This window comes from Patiria miniata, unplaced genomic scaffold, assembly GCF_015706575.1.
Source record: "Patiria miniata isolate m_02_andy unplaced genomic scaffold, ASM1570657v1 HiC_scaffold_3, whole genome shotgun sequence".
In the NCBI taxonomy this organism is placed as follows: domain Eukaryota; kingdom Metazoa; phylum Echinodermata; class Asteroidea; order Valvatida; family Asterinidae; genus Patiria; species Patiria miniata.
The window spans coordinates 20,979,476-21,003,677 of NW_024037069.1; the positions used below are offsets into that span (position 1 = coordinate 20,979,476).

At 40.1% G+C, this 24,202-nt stretch overlaps 1 protein-coding gene across 5 annotated transcripts; it reads left to right on the forward strand.

Moving 5' to 3' along the window:
• Window positions 1–2,084: 2,084 nt before the first annotated feature.
• On the forward strand, window positions 2,085–23,511 carry LOC119737616. 5 transcript variants are annotated; one of them, XM_038212079.1, is made up of 16 exons: window positions 2,085–2,258; window positions 3,586–3,881; window positions 7,525–7,595; window positions 8,172–8,201; window positions 8,784–8,939; window positions 10,446–10,572; window positions 11,690–11,826; window positions 13,345–13,408; window positions 14,365–14,971; window positions 15,723–15,771; window positions 16,422–16,475; window positions 16,915–17,428; window positions 17,883–18,047; window positions 18,777–18,932; window positions 20,017–20,120; window positions 22,586–22,670. In XM_038212079.1, exons 1-15 carry the CDS (start codon window positions 2,240–2,242, stop codon window positions 20,110–20,112), a joined length of 2,541 nt encoding a protein of 846 aa, XP_038068007.1. In that variant the 5' UTR covers window positions 2,085–2,239; the 3' UTR covers window positions 20,113–20,120; window positions 22,586–22,670. The 5 variants fall into 5 exon arrangements, with proteins under 5 accessions (XP_038068007.1, XP_038068003.1, XP_038068008.1 ...); XM_038212075.1 differs by lacking the exon at window positions 20,017–20,120 and having other exon boundaries at window positions 22,586–23,511; XM_038212080.1 differs by lacking the exon at window positions 20,017–20,120 and having other exon boundaries at window positions 14,365–14,407; window positions 22,586–23,511.
• The last annotated feature ends 691 nt before the right edge of the window (window positions 23,512–24,202 follow it).

Genomic DNA, 24,202 nt, shown 5'->3' on the forward strand with positions numbered 1-24,202 from the left:
GAAATAGGCTCTACAAATAGGTTGGCTAAGTGGGGTTCTTTTGTTCAATTGCGCGGGAAGAACTTGGCTGGATTCCAGGGTTGGGTAAAGTTGTAACATTGTAATACATTTTGTGAAACTGTGCATGTATATGCTGGGAATTGATCAGTTGCAGTTCTGGTAGCGGTGCGGCAAGTTGCCCGCAGACTCCGCTTGGCGAAATAAATGAGATCTTCCTTCAGAGTTAGAAATCCCGTCTGTGTGTCCCCTTTTCTTGCGTTTGGCCGGATTTGGCGGACAAGAGCCCAGTAGGATCCCGCTACACCAACATTTCATACAAAAAATAAGTTCACGGGTTCCTATGGGTTGGTAGAAAACAAACATTGATAAAGTGTCTTTCCCAACTAAAGACAATTGTGTTCATTGTGTTTCAGTAGATGATTTACTTTAACTTCAAGTTAATGTTCATTGTTATAAAACCAGGAGTGTAGCAAAGAAATATCTTGATGTTGGCTTTAATAGAACGACAATTTTCAAAAATGGAATAGTTCAACGTGGCACGAGTCTCTGGAATAGTCTTAGTATCCCTCTTAAAGCGTCCTTAACTATATCTACATTTATCAACAACTTCTTTATACACCTTATTCGTAGTCTTTTAATACTTTGTTTACATGCAACAATAGCTTAATGACACTCCTGTTTGTCTGTCATTGTCCTTAGTTCGTACTTAAGTTGTGTGTCAGTCTGCAAGTGTCCAACGGGTCAGGGAACAAAAAAGATCCCTTCACCCTATCCCCGTGTTATTATGTGGATTATGTATATAGTTTCATCATGTTAATAATGTTATTGTGTAAAAATTACTTCGTATTAATTGTATGTTTAAATGTTAACATAACAATTTCATTTTTGTGTCATACGTTGAAAGTAAATGTTCAAAGTATACTTAAATAGCAAGGCCGCTTGTCGGGACCGCACAAGGATCAACTGCATCCAATTCACTCCACTTAAAGTCTAGTTGGTTGCCTTTTGCAACCTGTGTTGCACTCCAGCAAGATTAAGGCCCAAGGTGAATAGTCGATAGGCGTGTCCGGTCCTTAGTGGCGTAGCCAGGGGGGGGGGGCGTGGGGGGCGACAGCCCCCCCCCCCTGAAACCTCGTCGCCCCCCCCCCCCAGTCGCCCCCCCCCCCCCCCACTGAGATTTTGAGTTTCTAAAAAAATTATCATTGATCTACATGACGCCCCCCCCCCCATGAAATGTTCCAGCCCCCCCCCCCCCCCCCCCCCCGTGCCCCCCACTGAAAAATTCCTGGCTACGCCACTGCCGGTCCCCCAGCTCTTGATACTTCCTCCGGCATCACGCGTCCGTCACGACATCAAGAATCTGACGCGTCGACGGCAGACTGGGCTTTCATTCCTAGTAGCTGGCTGCGTGCGCTGGGCCGATCCTCGATATGCTGCTCCTTGGCAGACCAGCAAGAAAAAAAATGTTTCAACTCAATGACGTCATTCGTCTTGAGGAGGCTGATGGCAACGATTTCAAGAAAACCGACAACTGTTACTATTTGAATTTAAAAAAAAAATATTTTTCACCGAAATAACACTCCCCGTCAATGCTCGGAAGAACACTAGGATTTCTTTTGAAAATACATGACACCTTATTATGCATTAGATACACTGATTATTGATTGGAAGTAACTCGCAAACATCGCTGCCTTGTTTTAAAAGTGACTGAGTTGAAGGTTAATATAATAATAACTTTAGAATCACAAACTAATTTGTGTTTGTTCACGCCGGGATGAAAGTGCATGGACGTATCGTCTTCATTAATGGACTCGAACGAACATTGGCTGTTGTTTGGTTTGTTTTGTTTTGTCATGGTTTGTTTTGTTTTATTTTGTTTTTGTTTGTGTGTTTTTTTATTTTACATTAATTATCATTAATCATTAAACGGGCTTGGTGTGCATAATGCATGCAGTACGCCGCCGTTGCACTGGCAACGGAAAGTAGTTGATAAAGTTACGTCACATGGGTTATTGAACTTTTTGCCAGCCGCTGGTGTCCGTGCAAATGTACGTCCGGCTACGTAGGCAATTACGGCAAAACTTTTGCCATACCAGTCATCAGACAGCAAAATGGCAACATCGAAGATTTAGAGTCGTCCGCTTACAAAATTTGACCATGAAATGTTTCGATTTTAACTAACGTAGCGATGTAGTTTCTGGAATACAATCGATTATGTGTAATCGTATGAATAGGAAAAATGATTGCTACTAATAAAGGTAAGAAGACGAACCGAAAAATATCGATTTAAAATAAAGTCACCTTGCCAAACAAACACGTAGAAATGAATGGCACCCCATGCATACATACATCGAGTGTGGAACCATGTGCACAAGGCATGCAAAGTTGAAGTGTTGTCTGTTGATGCCTTGACAAACGTTAGTTTCCATATTATTATTGGAAATTATATTTTGAGAAAGATGGTACCCAATAGTGAAATTTGTTTTGTCATGAACTGTTTTAATGTAGAATTATTCATTTGTCAATTATTGGCAATATTGTGGCCAGATTGCAGATGTCGAGTCTCGAGATATCCAATTGGACGCACTGTCAATTATCGACGTAGAAGTAGAAGTGGCATATATACCATGGAAAAAAAATGGATTATAATTATCTGGTTCGTAAATGTGATGTCATCTCAATTCAACCATGCGTACTTCACACAGTGTAGCATTGCATGTATGGAACCGGAAGTTAATGAACCTGAAGGCTTTAGGGGGGCGGGGCCTATCATGTTTATCCAATGGGTGCTAGTTAGCTGTACTGAGTGGAGCGCTAGAGTAATTGAAAAAAATGTTGCAACCTGACGCCACTTTTTTCTTCATATATCATCTCAATGAAGGTCATTCATTGCAAAAATGATGAAAAGAAAATGAAATGAAAGTTTTTCTCTTTTTTTCTAATTTAATTTAGCGCCTATTTGCAATATATTTTCAAAACATATTGTCAGTGGGCCTACATTGTCATTTTGTTTCAAACAGAATTCTTTGGGCACAATTTTGTATCAGCAAAAGAGTCCCAAAAAGTAGAATCAATCCACAATCTTCCAAAAAGAACCCGCATTTTTCATTTTCTTTTAAAGCCTGGACGAGAATGTTTTGGGTTTTTTTGCTCTACCTGAGTGAATATTAATGAAGAGTCAAGTGTATTTCTCAAGAAAAATTAGTCTCTTGAACTTTTTCTGTTGTAGAAAGGTTTTCCACTTTTTAAAAATAAATGGAACAGTGAACTTTGCTCAATCTTTAGGCCTAGTAATACAACCACACTGTTGTACTTATTCTTAAAAAAGGAATAATCAGATTTGTCAGGTACTTTGTTTTTATTATTATGGTAGTGTGATTTGTCCATGGTATTTAATCAATAACCATTCAGTCTGGAGTGTTAATAATTTGAGCTGCAACAGTATTGTGCTACATTTACGTCAAACAAAGCCAGAAAAATTCTAAACGAAAAGAAATAATGGTTGTGAATAATGTTAGATGTAATGTGCTTGTACCGCTTGACATAAGATTCAACATGGTTCAAAACTTCTTTTTCTTTTTATAGACATTCGAGAAACAGACAAGCTTTTCAAGAAGCTCGTTGCGCCGAGTCTCAGTAGATTTCACCTGGACTCCCATATCCATCATCATGCGCCCGTTAAGATGGGCCCTGTCCTGCTCCCGCATCGGTCCAGCGGCCACGGAGCACCACAAACCTCCAATGCAACTCACAGCGTCACTAAGCCTAAGAGCATGCGCGCACCGCCCTCGACAGAGATAACGCTGGATGAGTCTTTGCTGAGGATCGGTGGCCGGGCAACCAGCAGTGCTGTCGACTTTGACGAGAGCTTTGCACAGTCTGTAAGTTTATCCGGCGTGACCTCAAACCTAAATCTTTCAGACTTCCAGACATTAACCCTAACCTCCTAATGTTCGTATGAACCTCGCTGAATCCACCAGAATACACAATTGACCTATCGCCGTTTGCGAGTTAGCCACGCCCCTTCGACAACCCTATGGAATTTTTGTACACTTATTTTTGTTTGTCACAGATGTTGCGCGTAATTCCACGCCCATTTGTTTATCCTGTAATTGGACAATATTTCACTAGCTGCGTTGACGCAATCTTTTCGCGATAGGTCAATTGTGCAGGAACCCAATTCTAGGATAGTGGTAGGCCTATATTCTTCGTACTTTTATCTTTCAATGGACATAAAGTCTGATAAAAAATTATGGTGGCAGCTAATTCTTTTGTGACTTTTGATAGATTTTTTAGGGATCTGGGAAGATTTTTCGTAACATTCATGATTATGTTGGGTTGTGTATGTGCATCACAAATATTTACAGAGCACAAAGTTTGGTTGTCGGTAAAAAATATCATGCAGATATGGCCCATTGCTTTGAGGAAATTCAGTTGAGCAAATTATATGCTGAAGCATTTTATTTAGCTGAGCATGTCTGTGAAATCATGGAGGTAAATTTGGCCCAGTTTCATTGGAGTAGGCAGTGTTACAACTCACTTTACTTCAAACATACAGAGGGGGTATATCACTCGTTAGGAGTAAACATTCAAACTATAAAAGATTGGGAGTGCTTTCCACAATAGTTGCCATGAAAATGTTGACACAGGCAGTGTCAAATTTCCACTCCTCTTCGAAATTGCCCAAATAACCACTTAGACTAAACTTTGCTTTGTGTGCCCCAGAAACCAAAGTGCTTGGTTGTCCCAGTCGGAATGGCATACACATAAACAGTTTATGCAAACGAACAATCACATGACGTGTATATTAGCCAGTAGGAGTGGCTGACAGGCTAGCAACGCTCAAGTACTTGATTCTTCTTTTTTCGCAAGGAGGGGCAAAAGGTGTTTGTAGAATAGTAACGTTTCAACACCTGCGGGATTGTATTATAAGGACAATGAGTGGAACCAATACACAATGTATAATGTAGTGGACATGATCAGAAATTAAAGGATTTTTTTTCGTAAATAGCATTCCGTGAAGAAAGTTTTCTCGCAATGAATGGACAAACACAAAGTGAACAAATAACTGAGATAAAAATGAACTGAGTGATTAAAACAATCAGGTTTTATAATAAGGTTGAATAATTTGAAACAACTCTAACAAGTTTTTTTCCCTTTCTGGCATTTAGTGTATTAATAATAAACTTGGTGAAAAGACACACAATTATTTTAATTTCCTTCAGTCATATTATATCTTCAATTTATTTTGAGAAAGATCCAGGCAAAATTTCAAGCCATCTACTTATAATAATAAACTTCTTCAGTGATTTAATAAAATACAACTAAGTTGTCCTCGGACATGTTGAAACGATCTCCCATCTATTAGCTTTACAGATTGCCTTGATTGCAAAACACAAAGTCTAAAATTATCCAAATAGTAACCCAGCACATTCACCACCTACTCCAGTCTCCAAAATTAGCTTCTGGAAAAGCTCAATCCCAAACAGTCATGTTTTCTTTGCCCCAAATCTCAAACACAGAAAACAACAGAGTCCAAACATTCTCACCCCAGGCACAAAATATTGACATGTGTGACTTCATTCCGCAGCTTCATTTGCATGACAATTTGCTTGGTGTGGCAAGGACTGTCTGGGTAACATCAAAGAACATGTTTGTGCTTCTTTTGAAGCAGATACTCTTTGTTGTCTCGTATTGATTTTGGGATTCACTGTGTGTTGCTATGTTTGAGACCACATTTATAACTGCCCAGTCAAGAAAGCAAGCAGTAATGAATAGTGTTGCTCTCTTAGTGAATAGTGTTGCTCCCTCCCTAAGTGAATGTCTGATTGACTTCAGGCTTCCCATTGAGGTGTTAAGATGTTTCAACACAGACGGTGATTGCTCTGCTGGAATATACCTGGGGCGTGCCTGACTACCTGTCAACTTGATCTAAAAGATTTTTGTGGCGTTACCGGCAATTTGTGACAACACAGCTTTTTTTAATCCGGCAAAAATATTGGCTGTTGTTTACACATCCCAGTGGATTAACATTGATTTAGACGTTCTCAATCGGAGGAACCAACGTTAGCCATTTTTCAAAGAAAAAACTTTAAGATTAACAGTTTGGAGAAAGAATTGTGAATTTGGAAGTTGGCTTCTGGACATTATTTTAACTATGGATAGAGAAATTTCTACCTTCATTCCTGACATGCTGTAGTATCTCACAGGATGTTCCAAGCATGTAAACGAGGATTGTGTCGTCGCGTTGTGGAAACTACATGCAGCACAGTTGTTCTTAATCAGGATTGCAGAATGTTGCATCTACAATACCCATCCTGAAGGTTAGACTCAACGTTTCCTTTTGAAACCTTGTGATGATATTGAAGCATCTGACTCAACTCTGTGGAATATAAAACCAGCAACGTCGATACCAACTGTTTCAACCATGTCAACCATATCGGGATCCGCCTCCCCAAAGCTGCCCTCGGTGCGCTTACAAAGGGACCGGTCTCGATCTGCGCTTTCTCAGAGAGCGCCCTCTGTTGTCAGCAATGACACGCAATCTGCATACAGTCAGAGGACGCAGAGCATGTTTGTGCGGAAGCTGGGAATTCTTATGGCCGAGCACTTGGCAACCAGGCACGAGTTGTATCAAAAGGTTTGCAGGAACCCGTTTCACTGTTTGAAGGTTTTTGGCTAGCAAATTTTTTTCCCATCCTGCTCCCAATTGTTATTTATTTGTGGTGATTCTAAATTCTGTTGCATCCAACAGTGACACAGCCTGTTTTTTCTCCATCATGTGTGTCCTGTAAATATGTGAAACTGGAAATGGAAAATGGAAAAGAGTTGTGTCAAATAATTTGTCGGTCACACCACGAATTGATGTATCGTGTGCACAAAATCCATAGATGATACTTCACTTCACGGTGTGTCCGACAAATTTTTTCGACAACAAATTTTGTTAGAGTAAATCCATTAACAAACAAGCTATTTAGTGTAGTTGTAGTATTTAATTTCAATTTATATTCAAATTTATTCTATGAATTGTGACAATATCCATTTTCACAAACGTTTGATTTCTATGTTAACCAGTCGCATCGGAGGACGTGATAACACGCACTGGCTGTCTTAATACGCAGGCACAGCTGACAAGTGAAAACGTGAAGATCACCTCGACTCCTTTCCGGGTGACGTCTTAACACGCTAATCCCTCGTGCCTTTTGTTGATACACACAAAGTCCGTGAAGTCTGTGGAGGCAGACGGTGTGTTGATCTTGAATTGGCCGTTGTGCACGGCCTATTGTACAATTTACGTTCCAGTGCCCACCCCGGAGTATTGAACCATATGAGGTTTTGGCAAGAAATATCGTACAAATAACTGTTGAAATTACTCTTAGCGAATCAGTGTTTGTGGTGTTTGGCTGTATATTTGGCTGGAAAATTATGCCCTTTGCAAAAATTGAAATTTTCGGCAAAAATAATGCCGGTACGAAGTGGTTAAATGGCATAATTTTTTCCCCATTCTTGTATGTATATTTTCAGTATCATGCAGCATCGGGGGGAAATCTAAGAAGACAGCATCAAAGGGCAGGAACATCAATGTCGTCAATAAGGTAATTCACAGAACATGTGTGCATGATGATCAGAATTTGCCTTTCTGTTCTCAGACGTGTGAGTTCACTTTGGAGTTTTTATTGAATTTTGTTGAAAATTAAACGGTGCATGGGTCAGTGTGTTCAGGTGGAACTCTGCAAATTGACAATTTTTGACATTATTATTTCTAGTAATTAATAATTGGGAATTGCTAATGTACTCGAGGTTTCACATGGGTGGTGGAGTTTTTATCTTTATTGAAATTAAAATTAGATAAACCGGCATAAAGAATTTAAAGCTGGTATTGGCAAAAATGTATAATTAATGTATAATTAAACTAATAAGTTTATGTAATTTGTGCACTTTCTTTCAAAGTTAACTTTTACTAACCCAGCAAAAAAAAAAGCTCAACAATTTTTTTTAATCCTCCCTTTGGTATTTGGAAAGGAACAAAAGTATGTTTTTCTTAATATTGTTAGCATGGTGTGATTTCAGCTTGCTGTGTTAACAGTTATGCTTTTTATTATTGCCACTTGCCACTGGTGCATGAAATCCATTGTCTTTTTTATTTTTTATCATCTGCATTGCTTTCCCAGCTGCACGGCTAGTGTGCCTTGGACATTCTAGTGAGTAGCCTTACTCGTTCTATTTCCATTGCGCTTTTTATTTAAAATAGGAAAGAATTCCCACTGTGCAACATAAATCAACGAAATATGTAATTTGAAATATTTCAGGAACTTTTTTCTTGTATTGAAGAAGCAAACATTAAGTTAAATTTGATACAGATAGAGTTTTGTACTTGGTGTTTAGCCAAAATATGAATCAAGAATTTTCAAGAAATTTCAAGATACATTATTTTGAAACAGCTTAACCATCTGACTAGCTTATTAGAAATGTTGAACTCTGATTGAAATGTAATCTGTTTCAGCATTAAGCAAGGTTCGACCTTAATAGTGGTACTCTGCTCAACAAATGTGAGTAAAAACAGCAGTGGACTAGTCAAAACCATTCCCTTAGTAGTCCGTTTGACAAGTCAAATTATTGTAAATAACATCGTTGTTTAAGACATTCTGGTGCAAAACGTAAAAAATTCTATTGCGGACTAGTCAAAAGGCCCATGGACTAGATAAGAGTCTGGCTGGCTAGTGAAAAGTTGTATCAAATTATCAAATTTGTTGCAATTTCTATCCACGCCTTTTCCTCCAAAGTTCCACAACCAAGATGAAACAGCTTCCCCTGCCCCAGCTGCAGAGCTCTGAGGTCCTGCGAGCCTCATCACCTAGCCCAAGGGGGAAGAGAAACGTCAGTGTCTGCTCAGAGAGATATCTGGGGACATCCGTGGTTGGTCAGCCTCAACATCGCAGGTCAGTTTAGAAAGTTGTCCTGTAACAAGTCAAATTTTCATTTGTATTTGTTTTTGTATATCACAATTGATTACAATCTTATTACAACAATAACTATGCATAGTGATAATGCAGAGACCAGGAGAAAGACAAGCCTTGTGCAAGGCCTGGTTCTTACAAGTTTATTTTTACGCTCATTTTATTCATATAAAAAAAAAAGGTAAAGATCCCATAGCCATTACTTGCCGTAGGGGCAGTGGGATGTTAGAGATCCACTGTGTCTTGGGCGTGGCATATGAGTGGCGGTGCCCAGTCCTCTCCTCTCGCCGTCTTACCTTCCCTGAACGAATCAGGTACCCATTTTTCTGTTGGGTCGTCAGAGAGAGTTTTCCCGTTTTTGGTCCGAATGGGATTCAAACCGCCAACCTTCCACTCTGTAGCTCCACGCTCTAACCGCTCGGCTACAAGGCCCCTCTATTCATATAAGGAGAGTACATAATCAAAAGAAACGATAATTTTGTAAGCCAGGTTTACAACTGTTTATATGCCAGTTATGGTAGCCAAACCATTTAATTGGAAAGGAAAAAGGACAACACAGTAAAGACGTCCACCATATAGGTATCAGGTTTGTCTGAATCCTTTAACTGCCCCATTGAGCTTGAAAGCTTAGTAAGTTAAAGCTATAGTCCATCATTTGTAATTAGTGCATTTTGTTCGTTTGAAGCAACAAAAGTGTTCAAAATATAATGAAGGATACTAAACAACTTACTTGATGAAGTTTCAGCTCAGCTTCAGCTTCATATTCCGAGAAAAACAGCATTCTAGGATCTCAATTTAAAATCAAAAGTTGCTAAATCATGTTTCGAATTGTTTTGAATTGCAGCTTTACGCGATGTTGCGCACTGATCCAACAAATTATAGCAACCGCGCGCGCCTGTGCGTCGTTCCAATGTTTGTGCGCGCTGCGCCGAATAACAAAAAGAAAAACTAATTTAAATTTTCCTACGGTGCTTCTTAAGAAGCACCGTTGGAAATGCCTTTTTTCGTTGATTTCTTCAAAATGAGAGCTTGCCAGAAAGGATAATTTCACAGGGAGTTTAGTCCCCTTACTATCTTTCAACCAGTATGTTTTTCAACAATAATTACGCCGGTTACTTTTTTGGATAGCTGCAAATGATGGACTTGGGCTTTAAGGACCAATGGGCTTCATGCGCGAACAAGAGGGCGCATTTGACTACATTGAGGGCCCAGTGGACAGGACACACTATGTGCGCCCATACTGGTTCACGCCCATATAGCATGAAGTAGGTGCCACTCATTTTTTTCTGAATTTACATTAAGTCACAGTGTCTTCGTATGAGCGTCAGGCCTCATCGGCAATGCGTTCAAGTTTCTCTCAGAGTGATTTCTCCCAACTCTCCCTTTCTTACCGTTGAGGAGCACTTGTGCACGGAGCCCAGATAGTAGTCCAGAGGTTGCAGGCCCAAATCCATCTAGAGTCAATTTCCTTTGTTCATTTTGTGACAGAAGTAAATCAGCCGCTGAGATTCTGCATCCGATATCGTCCAACGCATCTACCAGTGATCAAGTCAGACGGTTTGAGGAGGAGAGGATGGCGCTGTTACAGACTAGGACACTCAAGAGGAGCACTGAAGTTAGTTTGATTCAAGAATATGTTTACGATCTGTGAACCATGACCTGGACTCTGAGTTACATTGTAACTCTGACTTGTCTCATTCAAGGCTTTCAAGACTTTTAACCAAGTCGTCACAAGTTAATCAGTCTCAAGTACCCATAAAAAAAACCCAACCCTAAAATTAAAATCCCAGAAGTTGTCTGAAGGGCTTTATAGCTTTGCAGTTTAAACTGCAACTTTCACGAGCAACATCTTTCGTGCCTTAAAGTGCACATAAACGTGAAATCTGCACTGGTCTACCATGTAGCCTAGTTTTCATTTTGAAAATTCTCCACGAAGCGCATTCAATACCTTTCTCTTACATTGTCTCAGAAGTTGCTAAGTAATTTGCAAAATTCGGTATGGTACCCAATCCCATATTCTGGAACCGGTTACTGACATCAGCGGTCAGGTACACGGGAACCTGGTTCCGATGCACAACCCCATTGGGAAAAAGTCAATTACAACTCTTTGGCGTAGACTCAAGTTGCATTACAAACATTTTATCAGACTTGATCTGTTGGACTTTGACTATAAGCCACATCAAAATAACTCGGCTGAGGCCGGTGTTGTGTGAAAGTTGGACTTTCTATGAAATACGAACTCAGGGTTGTATTACGCTTTCCTTAACATACATAATTAGGACAGTGACAGTTCATTTGTGAGGGTTAGGGTTGGTTCTTGGTTCTTAGTTGGTTGTTCTCCTCAATACTCTGTGTGGGAGTTTATACAGGAGGCCAGAAACACCGGGGCAAACCCCTTCTCTTAGGGATAAGTGTCACTGAATTCTTTTGCATGCATTGCATTACACAACACACGGAATATACGGCTTTACGTCCCATCTGAAGGATGAAGCAATAAGTGCCTTGCTCAAGGGCACAAGTGTCCAGACCCGGGCTCGAACCCATGCCACTGTTGCCTCAGAAACACCAGAGCATGAGTCCGGTGCTCTTAACCGCTAGGCCATGACACTTCACATAAAGCAACAAAAAAAAGACTAGATTTCGTGGAAGACTGAATTTCATATGACACAAGCAGTAACACATGTCTGTGGCTGCTTATTTCTCCCTGTGTTATGTGATAATCTGTGTAACAGGTTATGGCACACCGCAAGGATAGAAAATACCACATGTGTGGATCAGGAGTGTCAATCCACGACCGCTACATGGTGGACAGCGATGAGATGGATCGGTTACGGCAGCTCATCCAGGCCAGGTCAACCAAGAGAGGCAGGTAAGGTCAAAGGCTAGAGGTCAATATTTCAATATTGATGTCAATATCCACTGTTGTGAATTCACCAGGAGTCTCATTGCTGATCCCCAAAACTTGCATTTTGCAAAAGTAATAAATGTGCAGCGTTGTGAATGTTAAGCAAGTCTGCATTTAATTTTGCACTTGTAATCACAAATAATGCTCTCCCAAATCGGTACTATTCCCATGTTGATCTTTCATACAGAGACGGACAAAATATTTTTGGCAGGAAGCCTCAAACTCTGTTATATTCATTTGGTACTCACTGTGGCTAGGCCAAAAAAAAAAGTCTCCAGTTTCTGGTATGCGCGCGCGTCGCTGTAGCCATGCGCGTCGGCAAAATGAGAAAGTTTTTTTTTCCAATGAAAGATGATGTCTCACAACCACCAAACTCACTGGTTTGACTGGAATCCTGCTGCTGCACAATTTTAACGTGTTTTTAGATGGGTTTTGATCGAGTATAAGCTTTATGTGGCCTCTCTGGACTCCCATATATTTGCACTAAGTTTAGTCGGGCACCATTTGCAGTCATCAGCCGACATTTGAAGAAGAAAAAAACGGTAAAAAAAAAAAGCTGCATCGCCGCACCACCTTTGGGGCAAGCTCCATACCAGAAACCGAAGACTTTTTTTTTTGGCCTTAGCTGCACGCTGAATACTGATCTGTTGTCACTGCTGATATGAGTGCTATGCTTTGTTTAGAAGAAAAAAGATCGGGGTGCCCAAGCTGGCAAATGACACTCCTTTGACAACAGATAAAATAGGTCTCTCTCAAATGACGTAATTTCCTACAGACCGGCCATGTGCATCAGCATTTTGAGCGTCAACTTGCATAACACACATCGGCTGCGTCGTATTTCAAACACATTTCGAGCAACAAGCGCGCATGTTTGGAACATTTTCAACACTGCGCAATGCCGTGCTTGATTGCGTAAAATACGCAGTTGCAGTTCTCCTACAGATGGCCGTCTTTGAGAGAGACCTATTAAGTGCCTCGGCACCTCAATGAAGCATGTAAAAGAGTTAAGGTTATACACCTGTTGTGTATTCTAATCAAGAACACTTAATTAGTTAATATGAACAAAAATGACAGTTGATAGAAATGCAAGAACAAAGGCTTTATCTAGCACTCCTAGTTTATTGACTACTAGTATAAATGGTATAACTGAAAAGCATGGTTCATTATGCCTGAATTGTTATATTTGCAAAGTAAATAGTTCCTCATGCTCTTAATTGTAGAGCTTGTAGACACCAGAATATAGTAGATGATATTAAGCTTTATCTCTTTCTGTGCATTTCTAAGTTGTTTTCTTTAATATTGTTGATTTCTTTAGCATTACCCCTAACAACTAGATCCCATTAGTTATGTATTGCGTTTATAATTGGATGAATGCATTCATTCAGTTAAGTTGCATGTTATTTGCATGTGTCATTATTCATTTATTTGCATGCCTCGTATCTGATTGGTCCTTTTGCACCACATGATCATGTACATCATCAGCTCTCCAGTCAGCTACTATGGCAGATATGGAGTCAGGGTTACCAGTGGACATGGTACTCGGCAGGTAGGTTGCAGGTGTCTGTCTTAGTCATTTACCCATTCAGAATTGTACTTGTGCATGAGAATGACAATAATTTGAAGTATTCTAGAGGTTTTCCATTTATTACGAGGCTATTGTTTGACAAGATTATAAATTATGAAACTTAACATTTCTTTCTACTGTCCCAATGTCTTAAATTGTCACCTTGTTAACCTAAAGTCACTGACTATTGTTTGTTTGGTAAAATCCTGAATCCTTCAACTCTTCAAAATCCATCACTGGCACATATATGTACCTGATCAAAATTGGAACATCAAACCCCCCCCCCCCTTTCATATTAAAACCCTAACTCCCCAGCCAAATTTACTAGGAACCATACCCATTCAGGCAAATTCCAACACCCACATGGGAAATTGTACACACACACTGTTGGACTTAGTTTCTGGAGGTATGCCAACCCCAGTGTAAAAGGCCATCAGTTTAGGGGTACTGTACCTATCCCAACAGATTTAAACACTAACCTACTGTTGGAGTTTGATTGGTTATGGGCTGTTAGGGTTAAGGAATGGTTTGCCGGGCTGAGCCTATAAAAATAATGCAAAACCTGATGTTGGACTGGAGGGGGTTTAGATTGTCATTTTTAAGTGTAAACGTTATATTTGAGTCATTCGTTATAATTAGGGTCCAAAGTGTGACATTTTTCCTGTCCCTGTCACCTCTAATTTGCCATTCAAGTGTCATTAAAAATGACTTCCAACTAAATTCCATTTGTTGGGTAGATTGTTTGTATAACTTAATCACTCTTGGAGGAAGAATACATTAAGGAATGCATCCAGAATTACAAAAATGAAATTTTGAATGAAACAAAATGAAATGAAACCTGAAATTTATAGAATGACCCATTTAGGTGTACACAGCTGATGACAAGTCCACCTGTTATTAGAGACAATGTAATGCATGTCATATTGTTTTCTTAACAGACAAAGCCTTCAACAGCCACAGAGGAACAAAAGGAGCAACAAGGTAATGACATAGACTCATCTCAGATCCCCATAGAAACCAATGAGAATGAAAACAATGTTGCCGTAGCAACGCCAGCTAACGAAAATGGGAATGACGCCATGGCTGCACCCACAGCAGTCACTGATGAGGAAGATGGAGTTAAAGAAGATAATTTGGCCGTCGGTGAAGTTGATAGAAAAGTGGATGACAGTGAGGTTGCTGCCAATATGGTAAACATTGAAAAGTCTGGTGGAAAGGAAGACCAAAAAGAGGTAAACACATCAGAAAATGCAACCTGTGAACTAGACAACCTAGACCACATTTTACCAGTTAGCAATGACGAAAGCCTGGATGTCGACCAGCCAGTAGAGGGCGCCTTAACACAGACCAAAGACGATGCCCAAGAAAGCCCAGAATCGGAGACCAAGGCTGATGGGTCACATGGAAGAGATCCGAATGTCAACCCAGACGCACATCCTGATGAGAACACTAAAGAGGAAGAGGTACATGGAGCAGCAGGCATTGGGGAGGATAAAGAAGTTATTGGATCTGAAGACGTATCGGAAGGATTGAGGGGTGATGGTGGTAGGTTCCGTGTGGCATGCCCTGGTTGCTGTGATGTCAATGAAGCTCTCCTGGTGTCACGGTTGACTTCGTTGATGATGCACTTTCTCCTGGTGTGGACATCTTTAATTAATCTTTGTTTGCATGTCTTTGTTTTTTTGCACCTTTGCAATAGTTCGAGGCACAGACCTGCTTGTGTGTTTGATCCAATTCTTCTGAGAGTTTTGCATGAGCGTGTTACTTCTTGCATGACAGTGTCTTTTTGTTCTGTTTAACAACAAGTTTCATAAATGGTGTATTAACAATTTACATTCACGTTCTGCAAGTTAACATGTAACCTTCACGTTAATTTCACTGACTCTAGATTTGTAACCCAACACATTGTATTTTTGAAACATACTATTTTTGTGTCAACTACATGCTTTTTGTTCATTCTGTTCTATTTTCCCTCTTTTTCTTACAACTTTCTGTTCAAGAGACAATTCTGTTTGCTTTTATGTTTGACTTTCTGTTCCTTGAGGGTGTCTTGTTCCTAAAACTCTCTTCTTCATCAGTGTATATTTTCTTATCTCAGACCTTCCTCAAATCAGACATTAACATTAACAAAACAAGTTTCTTTTGCTTTACAAATTCTTTTCCTTACTGTCGGTATCATATTTTGTAAATATCCTAAGGCAAATCTATAGAAAGGAAAAATCCATTTTCCATTTTATCAAATTGTGAATTTAAAATGTCTTCAAATTGATCACATTTTGTTTTTTTCTCGTGATAGATAACAGTTCTGCTAATGCAGAAGATATGGAGGTACAGGAAATACAAAAGTAAGACTCCAAACTTATATTTTATTGATTTTTTCCAGTATTGTAGTACTCGTACTCGGTACTCGTACTCGAGTACTACTCGAGTACTTTTTTGGAGTACTCGTACTCGTACTCGAATGTCAAAGTACTTGTACTCGAAATGACAGTACTCGTACTCGGGCAGCAAAGTACTCGTACTCGACATGTCGAAATTGTACTCGATCATCAAAGTACTCGTACTCGAATGGCAGTACTCGGGGGGGAAATGGTGTAGCTTGACTATATACCACAGACTTATGTTATCAATACTTTCAGTTTGAAATGGTTGATTGGCTTGTGAAGAAATCGAAGTTTCCTGATTTTCCTCTGTGCACGTCTGAACAAAGACATTTAACAGCTAGCCATGAGTGGGTCTGTATATCAATTTGACTGGGCCTGGGCCAATTACGCACAATGAACCATTTGCCATATGGCCGTATTCGGAAATACAAGTACTTGTACTCGTACTCGTACAAGTACTTGTACTCATTTTCTGCTTGTGGAATTTTTGTATATTTCATGGAGGCAGTAAGCAGTAATTTTAAAAAATGTGTTTAAAATTCAAAGAAAAAAGTCTCATCCTGGCATGTTCTGCTCATGTCACCGCCTCAACTTTATTGTTTCCATTGCAGCATGATGCCAAATGTGAGGATTTCCAAGAAACTGGCAAAGAAAAGTGGGAAAGAGTGAGTATATGACAGTATTATGTTACTGACGAGAGCTTGTCTATGGGTTAGTCCTCTATTTGCAAGAAATGAAAGATCCAAAAATATCATTGATCCAACAAGATTGCCATTGGAATATGATTCAATATATTGAAAGGAATAATTTGCAACAATGAAATGGATGCGCATTGATTTGTGTACACAATCCTATTTCACCATTACTGTGACATTTTTGTTCTACAAGTACATAATTGTAAAGTTTTCAACGCATCACTGAAGGTGATTGCATTGCGTGAAACCTTACAAAATCAAGCTTTGGCAGCTCTAAGAAACCCAGCCAAAGTGAAAACCAACCAAGGTAATGGGCAACTTGGATACCTCTGCATGGGTACATTTGGGAACTAACAAAGACGCAGCTTTGATGCTTTGTTAATAGGATTGTACAATTTGATCCATACAGTGCCTTCATGACAGACTTTGAGACCTCAGATGCAGCCGGCGACGACATTCAAGACATGTTTAGCAATCTCAAGCCTGATCACCCCACCTCCTCTAATGGGACAAATCAAGAAGACACTGACGCATCAAGACGAGGGTCCTCTCAAGAAGGCCCTACCCAGGAGACATCCCAGGAATCGCATCATCCGACCGCCGAGGAGGCCCTTCTTGGAATGCTAGTCAGCGATGATAAGATCGCAGCCATGGAGGACAGTCTAAGGAGACTCGACCGTCTCAAAGGAGGCATCCAGGATGTCGGACATCTTGAAGAATCAGAACTAAACCTCGAGGAGCTCAACGCCAACCAGCATGACGTCGATTACGGGGAGGAGGTGTATGGGAAGGTCTTGAATGACGAGGAGTTGAAGGAGATTGAGAGATTGAGGGCTGAGAAGAGAGAGGCTAGGAGCGCTAAGTCTAGGAAAGGAGACGATACCATCATGGCCGAGGCTAAAGTGTCGCAGGCAAAATCCAAGGTAAGTGGATGGATTTTTGAGAAATTTGTTACATTAAATAACAATGTTGTATCCAGAACAAAATTATATGGGAAGGATGGGGGCATGAAGACAGTGGTGCAGAGTAAGAGGGTTAGCGCAGCCCGGCTGTAGCTCTGGTAGAGGGTGCTGTCAACAAAATGAATGAAATCCAGTCTTCGAAACTTTGGCTCATGGACCAGGGAAATTCCAAGCATACCTTTAATGGCACGCAAGAGCATTAGCTTGAACTTGGCATGTATGAACTTGGCCAAAATTCAGTCAACTGAATTTGATAGTGCCCTCTGCCACCGGGCTTACCATAGACCAGCTGTATTAGAGAACATAATCTAAATCCAGTCTTGTGGAAAGACTACTCTCAGGAACGCCTTTTTCATTACCAGGAATTAAAACAAAATAATTTGAAATATATCAATTTTGATCTTTCCTTTTCCAGATGGCCGACATTTACAATTTCATCAGCCCCGTGCAGCAAGAGGTGCTCGAGAAGAAGTTTCAAGAGTTGGACATTGATGGCAACGGCGTCATCACGCTACAGGAGCTGTTCAAGAGGATGTATCGGGGCAGAGCCAACAAAGAATTAGGCCGAGCTTTCATGCAGGTAAGGAAGTAACAGTTGTAGGAATGCTGAAGAAGTTTACAATTTGTTTTAACCCAAGCCCCTTGATATTTGACTAAGCAACATCCTGAATCCACCAAATTCCCACATAATTACAGTAGCACAATTGCCACATTGACCTCTAACTAAAATTACATCATCATCATCATCATTGTCGGTTTTGAGGCTGTTGTCCAGTCTGTTCTGGGTTGGCCTGCTTTCTCCCTATGGCGCTCCTCCACAGTTAGAGGGTAAAGGTTTAAACTGCTCTCTATAGGGGAATGGATACACTTTTCTTTAACCCTAACTCCCTAGCATGATTTACTAGGAACCATACCCATCCTGGCAAATTCAGCACCATATGGGAAACTGCACACACATATTTCTGACTTAGTTTCTGGAGGTGTGCCAACCCAATGTAAAGACTGTCAGTTTAGGGGTACTGTACCCATTCCGACAGATTCCAACAAAACATGCCGTTGGGGTTTGATGGGTTGAGTTCTGTTAGGGTTAAAACAGTTTCATATTGAGCAATTTTCAATGTGCATAAGTGATTCAAACGAGTAAATGCTACTACAAAATTGTTTATTCACTGACTGTTTTTAGGTCGCTTTTGAATTACTTGGCACTTTCTAGCAGTCAAACACGTGTCTGTAAGAAGGGGCTTCAGCTACTTTGATGGGCGTAAAGATAAGCAGAGGATTCAGTTTTTTCCACTTGCTCTGTTGGCAGGTGTTTGACTTGAACAAAGACCAGACAATTGACGAGCGTGAGTTTGTGATTGTCGCTGCACTCAACGACAAGCTGACAGGGAAACTCACCGATTCAGCAGATGCTCCGTTAGAGTTGGATCTGGACAGGCTAGCCCAGAGTATTACAGCATACAAGGTAAGAAACAGAATCAGGCAAGAACAAGAAATCTTAATCAGGGGGAAAAAGATCGGAGTTTATTGTCAGTTGTGAGCAACTGCAACAACATACACATCCAAAACTAACTTACAAATGGTCTTAAGTCCCATCTCTTGGAATTTTTGACCCAACTTTCTTTGTGTAAGTAACATTCTTGAATTCTCCAAAATCTACCACAGTGCAGGAAGTATATAGTACTCTCTTTGCACAAGGGGGGAGTCTAGCCCACTGCCTTTCGAAATTCTGCAAAAAAAACTCCCAAAAGCTCCTGATGATTTTTGATTGGTCTTGGATAAGGTTATTTAATTTGTTGTACTGTTTTGATGTCTGTCATGTCTGTGAGTTTACATGGATCAAGTGTGACAAATGTTTACATAACTAGAAAAGTTCCACACTTACATACAACAACAAGCAGTGTTTGGTAGACTTGATAATGCCATCTGCTGTCTGAAAAGGAGATAATTGTATTTGAATTTCTTTAAAATTTGATCTTTTTCTTTTATGTTGCACAGCACGTACACATTTGCACTGACCAAACATGCATTGTACACGTAAGCCTGACATACACGTAGCTGTCGTAAGCTTTAAGTATTTTAGAACATCTACATTTAAGTGTTAGTTTGTGAGAACAGGTCAAACTGATTATCACAAAAAGGGTTCGATATCAGGTTTTACCCTTCACCGATGTATAACACTGTTTACTCAGTGTGTTACCTCCTGAGTGAAAGTTGGAAAAAAATCACTCGAGTGGGACTCGAACCCACGACCTCCTGCTTTCTAGTGCAGACGTCGGATTCACTCGGGAGGTAACACACTGAGTAAACAGTGTTTATAGGTCCGTGAAGGGCAAAACCTAATGTTGATTTACATCGCCACGATGCAAAAATTCCATCTTATGAATACAAAAAGGGTTATTAGTACATGTACATGTAGATATTGAGAAGTTAACTTGTCCACACTGCACGGCCTATACATACATGTACCATGCACACAACGAGCAAATGTTGTAGTTTTTAGAATGTAATCATCATGTAGTCTGCTCAATCACTTTTGCCTCCAACAGCGAAAGATAGTATTGTCACACCAGCCGCAGCAGGGAGGCAATACCAATGACAACACAGAGGATGTGACAGATGAGATAGCTAGAGATACACAGTGATTTGACTGGTATTGATATTGTGTTTCCGTTGTGAGATTCTGCCTGGCGTGATTTTGATTTGAATGCTTTACATTTTGAGATTTCACTTTCATGTTCACGTTACCGCCATCTAGCAATTCATGTAACAATTCATGTGTGCGACCAAATGCTGTTTTGACATTACAGATTTGCATGTTTTTGTATAAATAGCTTCAGACACCTTTCGTAGAAATAGTCTTTTTCTTGATTGCTCTTTTTGCATGTAATAACCCCCAGATACTGAATTTGACTCTTTAAAGTTTGAAGGCTTTTTAATCAACATTCATAAATACCTAAGACAGTTTACCCATTCCCATTGGTTGAGAGCCCGTCACGTGACCGGTCTTAAACTTATGATAAAGACATGGCTGGCTGGTCTTAAACACTTTTCCAGTGTCACATGAAATTTGGACTCCTGTGAAATCCAGTGCCTTTTACCGTTTTATTGGTTGAATGTTCACCATCCTCACATAGGCATGCGCAGTACTATCAGTGAGTCGGTATTTCATAGTCCTAAATTCACAACGCACTTACCACTGCTGCATCTGCGCGTCATCGCGCAGTACACGGGACGCGCACCAATCTCCAAAAAAGGACTTGTTGACATCTTACTCGCGAGCTGGATGCTCCATTATTGAGCTAGAAGGGTGTTTCGAAAAACAGAAAGTAAAATTGTTAAACAAAATCGTTTGAATTTGTTAATTTTTTGGACTTGTTTTGACTTATGGACCGAACAGTTTTGATTTTATGACCGAAAAGGTATTTATGAATGGGAATAAATATGTGTTGGGTCGGTTTTAAACACTATGTTTAAGACCGGTTGGAGTCTGGAATGCTAATAATTATCAGCATTCCAGACTCCAACCGGTCTTAAACATAGTGTTTAACACCTCCCAAGCACACATTTATTCCCTTAGTCTTGATTTACCAAAAACAAAATCACGCTCAAGAATGGAATGGCATACAGCAACAATAGAACCTACTTGTAACCCATTTTCCCTTCTTTGAAAAAGCAATTAGGTTTGAATTAGAATGTTTTAATTACTGCTGCAATTATTTTTTTGCTAGCCTAAAAAAATCATATTATTTTCCTGCGTTCTTGATATCATTCACCACCATCCATTTTAGCAGTGTGCTAGCTCTACATTTCCTGGTGTGTTTCATGAGTGTTTTTCACAATTTCACTTTTTTTTTGGTCATAGCTTTGAAAAAGCAGTGCGTGTCAGAATCATTATTGCTTTCTTCCCCCCCCCCCCATTTCAGCTGTCTGTAGTGCTATTCTAGCATTCTTTTGAGTTTGTAGAAGCGTGGTCATATGAAGTTTGAAATATCATTTGTCATTTTGTCACAGTTTGTGAATATCTTAATCCTTCAATTTGGTTTGTTTGAAAATTAGATTTGACAAGATTCTTTACCGGGAGGTTTTACAAATCATGCTAAGTTTAAATCCTGTACATCCCTTGTTTTTGCTTCATGGGTTGGCAGATGCCTTGGACCTGCTTCTACTGTGTAGATTATCTCATCTGTCCCACATGCCAAAAAAAAAAAGATATGCAAACATTTAGCAATGATACCTGCATTTTTTCAACAAATCATTGTATAGCCCTTGGTGCCATTTTGGCAATACTCCTATAAACTGATTGCAGTCATGGGCGTCGCCAGGATTTTTTCTAGAGGGGGGCAAAACATATTTTCCCCAAAAATGCCTGTATTTCTCAACATATTCTCAATTTCTCAGTTTTAGAGGGGGGCAGGGACATTTGGCCCCCCCACTCATTAAATTTACACCACTATGACTTTGTGCCTCTTTTTCTTTTCTTTTCTTTTTTTTTTTCTTTTTTTTTTTTTGCTTTTCCAGGGGGGCCCCTTGCCCCCCCCCCCCCCCCCCCCACCGGCGAGACCCATGATTGCAGTGCTGTCCATTCTGGCAAAATAAAATTCCAGGCTATGCATAATTTCCCTAAGTTTCCACTGAGCAAATCCTGAAGACATGCACTTCTGATGCAAGACTTTGGATAAGTTTTATGTCATGCTTCTCAGAGATAAACATTTCTCATGGGTTCGCAGTGGAGCGAGTTGGTTTTGTAGTCCAATTAAAATACCAAGTGGCTAAATTATGATGGATGCCATCTGTGACTCTGCATGGTGCAGTGTGCAACTTTCTAGAAGGTTGTGGATACAACATTTGAAATTGCTAAAAGAGAAGCGGTTCTTGCAAGAACCAGAGGTGATAATTTGGCGTTAAGATCAGTATCCTCGAACTGTCATATGAAATTCTCCCGATTACGATGAGAGTAAATTGATTGTAAAATCGAGTTCTTCTCAGCACCATCTGCAAGCTTCTCTTAAGTTAAACTTTTATGCTTCATTTACATAATTTAATAAACAAGAGTGGCTTGGTTTGAGATTTTGACACTTTTTCTTGCCCCCCTCCTCCAACCCCCTTCCTGAACAGGAAATATTTCAGGTGACTGACCAGGACTCCGACGGCCGCCTGACTCTCGAAGACGTCATGCTTGTCATCTCGCTCTCAGGGAACCTAGAGACTGGGATAGACCCAGATATCGTCCAACATGTTCACAACACCATCGATGCGGATGACAACGGAACCATTGATTTCATAGAGTACCTCACCTACATACCTTTCTTTCTCAAGTTACACAAGAGGATGGCTGCAAGTCGGCATATTACCATAGCGGAGGTTGAGAGGACTAGGGATGCGGTGAGGAGCGCCATCCTCAAGGTGCGGGGAACTGGGACCAGGGAAGTGACGATGAAGACATTCTGAGGATCAAGAGGCTAATCTCTGGATGGAACAGCCGTTTGAGATGAATGGCTAAACCCAGTATTGATTTACATCACCCTATGCAAAATCCATCTTATGAACAGGAGATGAACTTATTAGGAAGTTTCAAAATTGTTGATTGATGGAGAAGCAGTGACTTTTACGGACACCATCAATACCATTGTGAAAGGAGCTTGAGTCCAAATGGTTGCCATGCTCTCCAAGCTTATTTCTCCAGTCTCATCAAAGGAAGTAGGACAGACTACATCACTTTTCAGAGTTTGGAAACACTTATAAAGCCAAGATGTAAACAGTACCATGGACCATTCAGAAGCTTCCAGCATGGCGTGACCAAGTGTAAAGATAGAGATTGTAATTGAGATTGTGTTATGAAAAGATTTACATATACATGTACATGTATCCTGAGAAGCATTATTCTATGTCTGTATGCTCGGAACAGAGCATGTAAATATGACAATACAAAGCCGTCTCTAAATGCTGAATTGAACATTGACGCATGCTTCTACAATCCCGGCCAAAATGGTTGGGACACTTGGAAATAACCTTAGCCTCCAACGGTCACCAACTCCCCCGCTCCCCCGCTCCCCCGCTCCCCCGGTCAATGTTGTTCTCTCCAGCGGATGGAGCACACACCGCGCAATTAGAGACAACATTGAGGGGGGGCTGGGGGATTGGGGGCCCAGCGAGATTTGGCCAGGATTGTAGCTTTACAGCTCAACTAGACTGGTACCAAAATGACCATATCATGATGATCCATTCCCTTGAAGCTGGGAATCAGGCAGATGACAATTTGCCACATTGTGCCAAATACATGTATTGGGTTGTATTTTCGGTGATAATGGCTCTTGCTGTGGTATGTTAAATTGCAAAGAATTGTTTGTGTTTGCTAATGGAGAAATGTAAACTGGCTTCTCTACCTGTACAAATGAAAACTAACATTATTCCGTCCATTTTGCAAAAAAAGATTTAAAGATTTTAAAAGAGACTTTTGCATGACGTGTGATGTGTGTGAACAAAATTAATACTCCCTTAACCTGTTTTCAAGTAAAGCCCTATTTTTGTCATTGTATTTTCATACTAAAAATTATTATATACCATCTATCCGAACATTGTTTTTATTATGTAAAAAAAAAAAAATCATTGATATTAACAGTTATTGAACAAAATGTCAACCTTTTTTGTATGTGTTGATTCTTCAGACAATGAAGTAACATTTCCTGTATGTTTTTTTTTTATAGATTTCTATAATTACTAAGACCAAAACGA